Source organism: Eumetopias jubatus, unplaced genomic scaffold (assembly GCF_037043125.1).
Source record: "Eumetopias jubatus isolate StellerSeaLion01/CBP00866 unplaced genomic scaffold, mEumJub1_p1.0 scaffold_13, whole genome shotgun sequence".
In the NCBI taxonomy this organism is placed as follows: domain Eukaryota; kingdom Metazoa; phylum Chordata; class Mammalia; order Carnivora; family Otariidae; genus Eumetopias; species Eumetopias jubatus.
This window is the reverse complement of record NW_028274819.1, coordinates 108,695,004-108,708,545: the sequence shown is the minus strand read 5'-3', so window position 1 is coordinate 108,708,545 and position 13,542 is coordinate 108,695,004. Positions and strand designations below refer to the sequence as shown.

Below are 13,542 nucleotides of genomic sequence, written 5' to 3'. Positions count from 1 at the left end.
ATACACCAAAAAAGAAAAAACAAACAAACAAAAAGCCCACCTCATTGCTGGTGGTAACGGTCATAGTAACACTAGCGTTAACAGTGGGAGTGGAAGCTACAGTAGCTGCTGTCATTATTAAATTCTTCTCAATTCTGTTTAACAAATAAAATTAAAGAACTATATGCCAACTTCAAACTACAACAGAAAGCACAGAGATGAGGTGATTTCTCCATGGTCCATTAGGAGTTACCAACAGGGATAAGCTAGAACCCAACTCTCCCAACCTGTCCATGCCGGATCGAGTCCCAGTGCAAACATCTAGGGGTCTGGACACACAGACTTTCACTTTCTCGGTTCCTAGCGTGGCGCTGGAGTATTTAACTGAATGGTGACTACAACCACCCCTGGCACCTACATTATTTCATGTCCACTTATTCTGGGAAGGATTACTATGAAATTCTACTGCCTTTGAAGTTGATACTAAACAGATTGAGCCTTTCAGCATTTTCTAACTCAAAATCCTAACTAAATATTGTAATTGTCTGTGAGCTTTCTATAAATACAGAAAACCGGCCTCCATCTTAGGCATTCTGAATCAGAACAAACTACAGTACCTGCTCTGGAAAAAGTCAGTCTAGCAGGGAGAATGGAAACAAACCACGGGGACCTAAAATATGCAACTATAAGATACAGGCTAAGAAACAAAGATTCTTATCATGTTTACAGATATAAACGCCAAGCTTGAAAATCTCAGCAGAGAACTGGACATGACTTAAAGACATCGTAAATCTGAAGAAAAACCACGCAGATACTCTAAAACAGAAAAATACCATGACTGAAATGAGGCCATCGATGAGTGGATTTAGCAGCAAATCAGACGTGGCTGAGAAGAGAATTAGTGACAGAAGAAACCGTCTGGAGTGGAGAGAGAAAATACACCAAACACAGAAGAGAGGGTAAGCAAAAGAGTCTACAGAAAACAGGCAGATGGAGAATGGAACAGAGACAAAACCTACAGGGATAATGGCTGAGTTTTCCAAAACTGATGAAAAAAAAAAATCCACAGGTTCAAGACACCCCATAAAAAAATCCCAAGAATAAATAAACCCATCAGAATAAGCAGGATAATCAGGCACATCAAAATGAAACTACAGAAAACAAAAGGTAAAGAAAAAAAATCTTAAAAGAAGCCAGAGAAAAACAAAGATCACCTTCAAAGGTCACAAGAACGATACTGGGAGCCAGAAGAAAGTAAATGAAATCTTTCGTGCGCGAAAAGAAAGTAAACGCCAGCCTAGAATTCTGTCCCCGGTGAAAGTACCCCCGAAGGATGAAGGTGAAATGAAGACAAAAATAACAGAGTGGGGGCACCCGGGTGGCTCAGTCGTTAAGCGTCTGCCTTCGGCTCAGGTCATGGTCCCGGGGTCCTGGGATCGAGCCCCACATCGGGCTCCCTGCTCGGCGGGAAGCCTGCTTCTCCCTCTCCCACTCCCCCTGCTTGTGTTTCCTCTCCCACTGTGTCTCTGTCTGTCAAATAAATAAATAAAATCTTTAAAAATAAATAAATAAATAACAGAGTGGCCAGCAGCAGACCTGGACTAAAGGGAATGTAAAGGGTGCTGCATTATACAACAGGAAAATGATCCCAGATGGAAGGTGTGACATAAAATAATGAAAAGCAAAGAAAATAGTAAGTATGTCTAAATGAACACTGACTGTAAGTGCCAAAGAAGTATCTAAAAAAAATTAAGAGAATTCAAACACACAATAATAATGGGATATAAATTATCAGGGAGTAATGGAGTTTAAGAGTCCTGAAGCTCTTATGCTATTCAGCAAAAAAGATACCAAATAAGCTTAGACTCTGAATGCATCTCAGGTAATTACGTTGACTGAAAGAAGCCATACAGCAAAGAGCATACCCTGTAAGATGCCCCTAAAAGACTCTGGAAAATACTTGTGATCTAAGGTGTTGAGGAACAGCAGGAGACAAGGAAACTTCTGGGGATGATGGACACGCCCGTCATCCTGAGAGTCGTGAGTGTCTAATACGTGCAGCTTTACTGCATGACAATTATGCCACTAGGAGCTGTTCTTAAAAGAAAACTGGGGGGATGTAGTTAAAACAGTACTTGAAAGCAAAATTCACAATCATAAAAATGTATGTCAAGACTATTTCCCAGGTTCTTGGGGCACCTGGGTGGCTCAGTCGGTTGTCTGCCTTTGGCTCAGGTCCCAGGGTCCCGGGATCAAGCCCCACATGGGGCTCCCTGCTCAGCGGGGAGTCTGCTTCTCCCTCTCCCTCTGCCCCTCCTCCCAGCTCTCTCGCTCTACCTCTCTCATAAATAAATTCTTTAAAAAAAAAAAAGAACATTTCCCAGCTTCTAAATTGATCCATTGGTGGACAGTTAAACAGAGCAGGAAGCACGGGAAGAGCAAAAGCTTGTTTTGTTTTGTAGGGTAGAAGAGCAGTAGGTAGTAAATGGCTGAAGAGAAAGATGAGTCCAGGCTTAGAAAAAAGAAAATGGCTTTTAGAGAGTTGGATATTCAGGTCCAAAATCAGAGGTGGGGAGGAGGGAATCAAGGCTGGAAGTATTTTTGTATCTCCCACATTGCGGGAAAATGCAGTCAGAGAAATAAAAGCTCTTTTAAGAGACGTCTATTTAACCAACTGATATACTCCGTTACTTCTGGAAAGCATACTCACGCCCCAAATGTGTGCTGATCACAGGCAACTGTCCAACACGTTCATGCATTTCTACTCTCAACACCTGAGCTACATGCTTAACAAGTCAAGCACTCTGTGTCATCCACACTTATTTTGCAATTACTTAATTTAATGATATAGTATGTAAACCAATTAAATTGACAAAGAAAAGATAGGATTTTTTTCTCTATACACTAGGTTGAATGCTGCTGAAAAACAGTACAAGTGAACAAAATAATGAATTATTATAACAGATGTGATAATTCAATAATAAAATCTTGGAAATAGAAACATCAAAACATAAAACCCTACACTCAGGTGTCACAGGTAACTTTAAGCTTTCGCTTCACCTTAAAGAAATGAAAACTGGAAAGACAAGGCAGACTGAGGACCCTCCCAAAAAGAAGGGCCCTACATCAAAATACTGGTGAGTGAATTTATATGTAGGTTAAAACAAAGTGTTTGCAATACGTACATATCTTTTATTATATTATCCCCCAATTTATGTGACTTCTCAATTAACAGCCAACCACTGCATCTCCTAAACAGGCCTCTATTGTAGCCTTCTGCACCCAAATGATAAATTTTATTCTAATTCTACATACCTGGAGTGATACAATGCTGCTGTCTTGCTACAAAGTAAATGTACAAATTCTACCTGAAAAGATAAAAGAATTGGTACTTGGAAGGCTCCAAATACAACAAAACATTCTATTTCATGATGTCACGCTGTGAAGCAGATTTTTTTAGCAGATTACTGGCCCTGGAACAGGCCTGTCTCTTTGCCGTTATCCGTATTGCAAGGGCAGCATGGACACTGCCACTTATAAAGGACAGGAGAACACCGTAAGAATTGTCAGCAGACTCTCATTTGCCCCATTTACACAAAAGGGGATTTGGGCTTCCAAGAGATCTTGAAAGATAAGAAAATTAAACAAAAATTGGAATCTTCAGAACATAAGTTAGTAGGGGAAATGTTTAAGTGAAAATAGAATTCGATGTATAAAAAAATACACGACCAAGCAAGGTAAAGCATTTACTTCTGGCCCACAAACCGGCAGATCCACTGGTCCACATTAGTTCTGAATGTTAGGGACACACTGGATAAAAAGGCAAATGAAGACGTGGCCCAATACGCCTCCATCAATACACACAGCCATACCACAGCTATGGATGGATGCAAGGCGCCCCTGCACACACACCCACACCCACACCCACACCCACACCCAAAATGGGGGAGAAATATAAGCCCGCTTGGATAGCAGATCATCATCCTTTCGATGCTGAGGGCACTACAGAGACGATGGAAAATATGTATCACAAAGAAGTTTTAAGGGACAGAGAAGGGAGAAAGGAGCTACATACCAGACACAATTTATTTGACAGAACTTTACAAAATGTAAATATTCCAAGGACTCACAGAAGAAGTCTGGGGCCTAGAACCAAGATAAAAATAAGAAGAAATCGCTTGGCTTCTGAGGCTATAAATGTTGCTTATATAGACACATTCTGAGGGCTGAACTTGAGGTTAAAGATGTGGTCAGGATGCTGAGGGTCTCGACTGTATTAGTTGTTTCAAGCCCCATAAAGAAAGTATCTTTGTTTTCTTCCCCCAATTTGTGCTGAGGATCAGAAAATAAGAAACATCTGTCTGTTAAAGCAACACGCTCCTAAAAGAGAAGTACCCTGTGAGTCATTCCTGACATACAGGAAGTGATGAGAATCACTCCAGCATCAGAACATCTCTGGGGCAAACTACACGGAGTTTGGAAAAAAACGAAGAGTCTACAAAACTACTCAGCTGGCAACAGAGAAACTGGGTCGCTCAAGACATTTCACAAAAAATTTTTACTCAATACCTTATATTTCAGAAGATCACGCTGGACTCAGTAACTATTTGCTAAAAGCATGAGCCTGGAGCGAGAACAGGTAATATAACGAAAGACGGAGCCCTCTAGCAGGCATTCAATAGACAAAGTCTTCCTTAACCAAATACCCAATTGCCCAGCCCACTCAGTTGCAAAAATCATCATAATAAAAAATATTTACTGATAAACCAACTTCTTATAAAATTAGTACTTCTCCAAACATCTCTGTGTTTATTTTTTATTTTTTTAAAGATTTTATTTATTCATCTGAGACACAGAGATACAGAGAGAGAGAGAGAGAGAGGAGAGAGCCTGAGCAGGGAGAGAGGCAGAGGGAGAGGGAGAAGCAGGCTCCTTGCTGAACCAGGAGCCCGATGTGGGGCTCGATCCCACAACCCCGGGATCATGACCGGAGCCGAAGGCAGACGCTTAACCATCTGAGCCACCCAGGCGCCCCCATCTCTGTGTTTAATACCAGCAGCTATCTGCACCGTGGTAACCCTTTGGTCAGTCTTTCCATGAGTTTTGATGTAACGTATATTAACTTTGTAGGGTGACAGAAGGTAACCAGACTTGTTATGGTGATCATTTTGTAATGTATATAAATTTCAAATCACTACCTTATACCTGAAATCAATATTATTGTATGTCAATTATACTCAATAAAAAAAAATTAGGAGTTCTCATAAATTTTCTAGGAAAAGGAAGCAAGTAAAGAGTTAAGTATAATCTCAAGGATTTTAGCTAAGGAGAAACAAACACTAAAAACAGTGGTGGCACTGACAAATTATGACAATGAAATGGAAGCTGGAGTAGATACTATATTACATTTCTTACACCAATTAGGGTTGTCAAGGATGAGGAAATAAAGAAAAAGGGACAGGAGTCTGAGAGCCAGGTTCCAGGTCTGGGGCAAAGAGCCAGGAGAGAGTGCAAGCAACTACAGTGTCAAAAGCAAACAGAACAGGCGCAAAGGTGGGTAAATGCAAGAGGAAAAGGTGAAAGCCACCTTTCTGGGGACCACTGGAAACCTTATTTTGAGGCCATGGGAACGTGACCTTCCCTCTGTTACAGAAGTGAAACCTTCCAGGAAGGGCCCAAAGAAGCAGCTTACCCTCATAAGTCCCTACACCCATAAACTGCTCGGAGTAAGAGAACAGTTCACATATGTCAACTCACAATCCTTCGGCCAGGCAAGAGCTAATATTAATCCCATTTTACATATGAAACAAAGGGCTCCAAATATAGCCAACTTTTTAAACAGCATGATACACTTACATGTTTAGTAAATATTTTTTCCAAAATTACAAAGATTAGCCACCTGTCAAAAACATTCTATCACAAGAAAATCTATTGTTAGGGACCCGAAGGGGTACATGTACCCCAATGTTTTTAGCAGCAATGTCCACCATAGCCAAACTGTGGAAAGAGCCAAGATGCCCATCGACAGATGAATGGATAAAGAAGATTTGGTATATATACACAATGGAATATTATGCAGCCATCAAAAGGAATGAGATCTTGCCATTTGCAACGACGTGGATGGAACTGGAGGGTGTTATGCTGAGTGAAATAAGTCAATCAGAGAAAGACATGTATCACATGACCTCACTGATATGAGGAATTCTTAATCTCAGGAAACAAACTGAGTGTTACTGGAGTGGTGGGGGGTGGGAGGGATGGGGTGGCTGGGTGATAGACATTGGGGAGGGTATGTGCTATGGTGAGCGCTGTGAATTGTGCAAGACTGTTGAATCACAGATCTGTACCTCTGAAACAAATAATGCAATATATGTTACAAAAAAAAAAAAAAGAAGATAGCAGGAGGGGAAGAATGAAGGGGAGTATGTCAGAGGGGGAGACGAACCATGAGAGACGATGGACTCTGAAAAACAAACTGAGGGTTCTAGAGGGGAGGGGGGTAGGGGGATGGGTTAGCCTGGTGATGGGTATTGAGGAGGGCACGTTCTGCATGGAGCACTGGGTGTTATGAACAAACAATGAATCATGGAACACTGCACCAAAAACTAATGATGTAATATATGGTGATTAACATAACAATAAAAAAATTAAAAAAAAAAAAGAAAATCTATTGTTCTTGTCATAAGTTGTAACATGCATGCTTTTCTGTATTACCAAGGCAGCTTTAACCACGAACCCCATCATTCAAACTGGCAGCTAAAAATTATGTGCCTTCAGAGACACCAAGTGGAGGTGACAATTGCAGCAGATAATCAGTGCAGGTAAAGGGCACCGTTTTCCCTTCTTTACGATTTCCAACTGCGGAGGAACATTTAGCCCCACTCCTCATACTTCCCTAGGTGTGGCAGAAATTCCCACAGGAGTGAGGGTATAGGAATAACATACCTGGCTTTTCTCCACTCCTTCACTTCTTTTCTTTTTTAATTTTTTTTTTTTTTTACAGTGAGAGCATGCGCACGACCAGGGGGAGGGGCAGAGGGAGAAGAGGGAGAGAATCTCCCCCAGACGCGCCACTGAGTGTGGAGCCCAACCCGAGGCTCGATCTCACAACGCCGAATGAGATCATGACCTGAGCTGGAATCAAGGGTTGGTCACTGAACCTACTGAGCCACCCAGGTGCCCCTCTACTCCTTCACTTCTAAGTCTCCAGGAGGAAGGGCATGGCTCAGGCCAGTGGCTAGCCTGGGGCATGCTTTCCCGGCTGAGCTCTTCCCTCTCTTTTTCAGATCTAGCTGGTTTGCAGAACCTAATAAATGCTCCTTCACATCTGATGTTAGAGAGGAAGAACCTGCCTCTACGAGGAAGGTCTCCAGCTGTCTGGCTGCACCGGTGACAAGGACGGCATGTCACTTTAATTCAGAGGTGAAGTATTAACACGTCCACTTGGCTACAGATCTCCCGTGTTTTCTCAGTAGAAAAGTTGACACTCTGCTCTCCAGTTATGTCTCCTTTCTCAGCTGGTTACACAGTTAAGAGGAAAAGACAAGGATGTTCTTTACTGATCCCCTAAAGCCACAAGCCAGGATAAGAGGTAAAATAAAAATAAGCCAGACAGAGAAGAGCTCTTTCTTTTTCCTATCTGTCCTCATTATTTTATAAAGCATTTAATAAAAATCCACACATATGAGTGATAAGATGGACCCGTCTCATAAAACAGCACTAATTCTCTCGTCACATCATCAACATGATCACACAGAATTCAGTATCAGTTAAAAAGCCAAAGCACTAAAAACCTAGTGATGGGAACTATACAAATGCAAAACAAAACAACCTAGTAAACAGTATTCGCCTCCAGGAACAAGATCAGATTTTGAAGCAACCTCGAGTTAGATTAGATGACCTTATATTTTAAAGGTTCTTCTGGACTTAAAATTCTGATTTCTAACTAAAATTCTACCTGCAGGATGCACCCATCACTTTAAAGCATGCTTTTTCTATCTTCTTGAGCAGTTCAAGTAAAGTGCAGCTTTACAAACAAGTCGATGAATAAACATGAACCTCGTATTCTTCATCTGTAAAAATGAGGATATCACCCTGTACTTCTCAGAGTTTCTGAAGGGATTGGATCGGGTGATATATGTGAAAAAGTATCAAAATTCTGGAAACACACATTTTTTGTGTTTTTTCCTGTGGCCCGCAGTCACCATCCTTTGCCACTAGATGGCAATGCTGCACGAGTCAGGAGGGTAGTCTGCATTGCCTTCACCAGCTAGAAGCGAAATGCGCAAAAAAATGTGTAAACAGGGGTTTTCCTACCCTCTGATCAGCTGATGGATAAAACTTCAGACACCTGAAAGTAGAGGCTGTGATAATTTTACATTCTATAAGAAATGAAAGTACTAATAGCACCTTTACTTCTCACGTTTAAATCCTAACTCGTTTTAATTAAGAAATGTGGGAAATCCCATGAAAACAGCATCGTATAAGGTAAGACAGTTGTTGATGGCTAATGAAAATGTTTGAACATTTACCTCTGACCCCAAACTGAGAGAAACAATCTCATCTTCAAAAGCAGAATGTGTGTCAATATGAGCAGGAATTCCTGGGATAGAAAATAAAGTAACAGGTCACTTCATTTTTCCTTTCAGTAGACTTAAGATACATACAGCCTCACACTATACTGGGGAGAACACTGTCTGGTGTTCTCAGGAAGGTACTGTAATTTTAGTTAAAAGGAAACATCTAGGGTGAATGTGACTACATAAAATCAAACTGAATCTGAACTAAAAGTATCTTCACTTAGTGTTGAAGAGCCACTGGCAGTCCATTCTGAAACCAAGACGCGAGAGTCACTGCTTGCCTGAGGCATCTACCCAATCCCAGCCCAAGAGAACATGTGACAGATAAATACCAAAGTCATGTTTGCCCGTGAACACGGGATTCCCAAGTACATGCAGAACAAAAGCAAGAGCCAGGTGTGAAGACTAAGCATATCAATCATTCAGATATGGCTCCTTCCATCAACTTCTCAACTACGTTAACTGAGCATCTCCCAAGAAAAAGGATTTGCTACGTGGTAAGAGCATACAAAGCAGGGAAGACATATCCCTGTCCTCAGGGAGCATACAGACAAACAGAGAGACGGACAGGTAAATACGTAATTACAATACATTATGATAAAAGCAGGAAAAAACCCAAAACCCCACAATGTCTGCCATTGATAAAATCCTTAAGATCATTTCATGACTACAAATATCACATGAAGATGCTGCTAATAAGTGCAAAAAACTCAGGAACCGAAAGGTTTTTACTAACATATCATCCTAGAATTGTCTTCACATTCTCAGGGGAGAAAGAAGAGCAAGACCATCCAACCAAGCAGCCTTCTTCTGGTATCTGCCAATTATGTGGTTCTTCTACTACACATGCTTCCTATGTCTTTGAAACAATCTCCTCCCTCTCTAAATGAAATGTTGAGAAGCAAACAAAAAAAAAAATCACAAATAGCAACTGTGCCAGCCTACTTATCTACACTTTGAGACAGGAGTTCCTCAAGGGATTAACATGTAGATCTGCAAGGGATTAAAGTCAACACAGGTAACAAACATAAGCAAATTATTGCGAAGAGTGAATTTAAGCTAAAAAAATCATATCTTTGATTTTAGGGAGTTAAAGAATCCACTCAGTTATGAAATATATGATTGCAATGTGGAAATAAGAAAATACTCACCATGGCCAGGTTCATACTGGTTAACAGTCAATTGGTCGGGTTTGTGTTTAATGAAACCTTCTTTCAACCACTTCTCCAGAATGCTATCCCAAATGTCAGGAAGACCTGATGTCAGTAATCATAAAGATAAAACATTAAAATATTTACTTTGCATGTTTTACTCAAGAATAAAAAAAAGCCTCTGTGAGAAAAATCACACAGCTTTTAGTTTAGCCGTCAAGGTCTAAATATAACAATAAACCCATAAGACAAAACAATAAAAACAAAACCTTCAGAATCTTTTAAAGTTATTTTATTGATTTTAATCAAACAAAATATCCAAAAGAAAAATTTTGCTCACAATTCTGGCACTTTGTAAAACAGCAATAAAATTATAAAATTTACTCTTACATGCTGGAAATTAGCCTGACCACTCTTTCTTGTTATTTAAAATTATTCCACTTTTTAAAATTAAATTTAAATTTAATTTACTTATTCTCTAAATCATTTCCTTTTTTTAAATTTTCTTTTTCTTTCTTTATTTATTTTTAAAAGATTTTATTTATTTGACAGAGAGAGAGAGACACACAGCAAGAGAGAGGGAACACAAGCAGGGGGAGTGGGAGAGGGAGAAGCAGGCTTCCCGCTGAGCAGGGAGCCCAATGCGGGGCTCGATCCCAGGACCCTGGGACCATGACCTGAGCCGAAGGCAGACGCTTAACGACTGAGCCACCCAGGCGCCCCTAAATTTTCTTTTTATTTAAAAAGCAATCTCCACACACAACGTGGGGCTCGAACTCATGACCCCAAGATCAAGAGCTGCTCATTCTTCCAACTGTGCCAGCCAGACACCCCTAAATTAGTTCCTTTTAAAAAACAGTTTTTGGGGCACCTGGCTGGCTTAGTTGGAGGAGCATGTGACTCTTGATCTCGGGATGTGAGTTTGAGCCCCACTGATTCCCATGTTAGGTGTAGAGATTTCTTAAAAAATTAAAATATTTAAAAAACAAAAACAAACCAGTTTTCAAAGTAGAACTAACTTACTTTCACTGGAATCAGAAATGTTATGAGGGAAAGTAAGCCCTAAGTAAGATTCAAGTCCATCAAGTAAATATAACTCCAACACAATCCTACCAAAGGTTTAATATCCAGATCATACAATAAAATCTTATTCATCAAATAGTCAACCCATTAGAAAAAAACTGGCAAAGGATATGAAGAGGAATTCACAGAAAGGTAAATTAAAAATGGCCAACCTCACTAGTAATCTGGAAATTATAAAGTTGAAAGTTTTACAATACCACATGTTGGTGTGGGTGGGGGCAGGAGGTACACGCTCGGTAAGGATAGGTCAATACAGCTGAGTTGGGGACAGTTTTTCAGTACCTATTAACATCTTTAAATGAACATAACTGACACAACAATTCTACTACTTAGCAGTCTCCCTTGAGAAATTCTTGCTTACTGCATAAGAGATATACACAAAGACATGCAGAGCATCACTCCTTATAAAACTAGAAATAATCTAAATGTCTACCAACAGGGAGCTAACGGAATAAGCCACTACTGAACACTGAATACAATGAAAATTCAGGCAAGATCTCCAAGACATTCAATAAAGGGAGAAGAACAAGTTGGAGGCATACATGTAACATGTGAACACACAACATATAATACTCAGTATAATACTACATGTTAACAACTACATACTTTTACAGTATCTCTACTGGGATGTAAACTCTTTGTTACAGCACATGGACTCACCTGTTAATAGTACTACCTCTGAGAAGAAGCACGGGAGTAAGGCTGGTGTTCAAGAGGAACTTTAGCCTTAGCTATATGTATCCAGTTTTTATAACAAAACTGCACTACGTATGTAATTTAAATGTTTTAAATTTAATCAGCTATTTCAACAGTTTACCTAGAAATGATAAATGAAACAGTATATACTATGACATACTTCCAATATATTAAATCTTTCTTTTCTGAGCCAGCATTTGTCATTTATTAGCAATTACTTACCCCCAGGTAATGGCTTGTCTTTATCTACATTGTTGTTCTCATAGTGGAATTCATAACCAAAATGCTTTACTCTCCTGTGCTTTAAGCATTTTTGACCTAAATGAAGAAAAGAAAGTAAACTATTTGAGAGAAAAATATCTGCATTCCTTTGTCTGTTTCAAAGTCAAAATTGTGAGTCAGGATTCCTTTAGTAATGGTAATTTTTGGTAACTGCTAAATTACTGTCTTTAATAAAAGTAACCATTCTACCTCATCTCTGCTGTTCTTTTCAGTCTAAAATGGTAACAAACCCTTGGAGAGTTTCATCCCATCAACCCGAAAAAGTCAAACATGGATGCTGCCACTCACAAGACCTTTTATATCTGGAAAGAGTCAGAGGAACTCTAATTTGCAAATATCTGCAGGAAGCTCTTACTGCATTTCGGCAGCAAGGTACTGAGCTGCTGATCCCGCACCGGAAATGTGCCTGGTGGGGGGCGGGGGGAAGGGATCAAAGAAGATAATGTATGTAAAAGGGCTTTTCAGTGCAGGCTCTACAAATGTTAGCTAATAAATATTAATTAGTTTGGAGCTTAAAACTGATAGCTATATAAATGTCATTTATTATTAATGCCCCTAAGAATTGTTGGCATGACTTGCCTAATATTAGATCTAGGCCACTCAGTAATTTTGAGGAAATATTAGAAATTTCAGTAAAGCAAAGGAGGAGGAGGAAAGGAGAAGCATTAGCATGGCATTTTGCAGAGACATTTAAATATCAAATTTGAGAAGTTTCACTTACCATTATGATTGTCTATATCCTCTGTCCAGTTAACGCTTTCCAAAAGGATTTTCTCATCCTCAGAAGAAATAATTTCTTCTACTACCATGAGGCCTGGAGGTAAAGCCTGAAGCCCCAACTCTTTCCATTGTGCTGTGGGAAACCAAAACAAAACAGTCACATACAAAACTTAGAGTTCCTAAATACAAATAATTCTGTCCAGGGGCCATTTACCAGTTCATAGAAATCCCAATCCTCATATTCAGAAATAAGAATGCTAAAGGCACATGACATAGGAAAATACAAAAATAAAAACCAAGATAAAGATTATGGTACACTGTATCCACCACAATTACCAACAGCAAATAAAACGGTATTTACTTAAATATTATTTGAACATGATTGAGCTACTTTTTAAATCTCACTAAGAAACAAGGTTTGTCATAATATCTACAGTTTGCCATTCTAGCCAGACCGTCTCTAAATATTGAATACAAAAATTTAAATGCTCATTTTTGCCCTTAGATTCTTGATACTAGCTAGGTATGGTCCAGTAACAGAAAAAGGTAAAACAACAAAAAACGTATTCTAAAAAACTAAAAATATCATCCTATGAAGAATTATTTGGTATATATTAAATAATTTAAGTCCCTGTGCCCTTCAAAGTTTAAGATAGTGTAGCTGTGAAAGAAAAAGAAAGAATTTATGATTAAAGGGAATAATGCAATTCACATTTAGGGATCTCATTGTTCATGCTACAGACATGATTTCTAAAGCTTTTCTGCTGAAGAGTTTTCATCCTTGAATCACTTAACGTAAAAATTCACAAAAACAATAATATAAACGTCTACTAGATTTTATTACTATTTCAGAAATACAAATAGTGAATCACCTGATAAATATTTATTAAGTGTTTACTACATGTCAGGCATTATATTACTTATTCAAATTATGTAAGGAAAGCTTTGAGGAAAATTCCTTAAAGACAGGTAATTTATACTACAAGTAATTCATACTTAGTTTTCTAAAAATTGTATTTTTTAAAAAAAGAATTAAAAACACCCCTTGTATT

General features: G+C 39.1%; 1 protein-coding gene across 6 annotated transcripts in view; it reads right to left on the bottom strand.

Moving 5' to 3' along the window:
* ALKBH8 (alkB homolog 8, tRNA methyltransferase) overlaps positions 1-13,542 on the bottom strand; it is a 50,816-nt gene that overhangs the window by 27,298 nt on the left and 9,976 nt on the right. For all 6 annotated transcript variants that reach the window (XM_028106029.2, XM_028106030.2, XM_028106031.2 and 3 more), the window contains 4 exons: positions 12,492-12,623; positions 11,711-11,806; positions 9,710-9,814; positions 8,511-8,581 (listed from right to left, as the gene is read on the bottom strand). In XM_028106029.2, the coding sequence (XP_027961830.1) occupies positions 8,511-8,581; positions 9,710-9,814; positions 11,711-11,806; positions 12,492-12,623 (404 nt within the window). The remainder of the gene's footprint in view (positions 1-8,510; positions 8,582-9,709; positions 9,815-11,710; positions 11,807-12,491; positions 12,624-13,542) is intronic.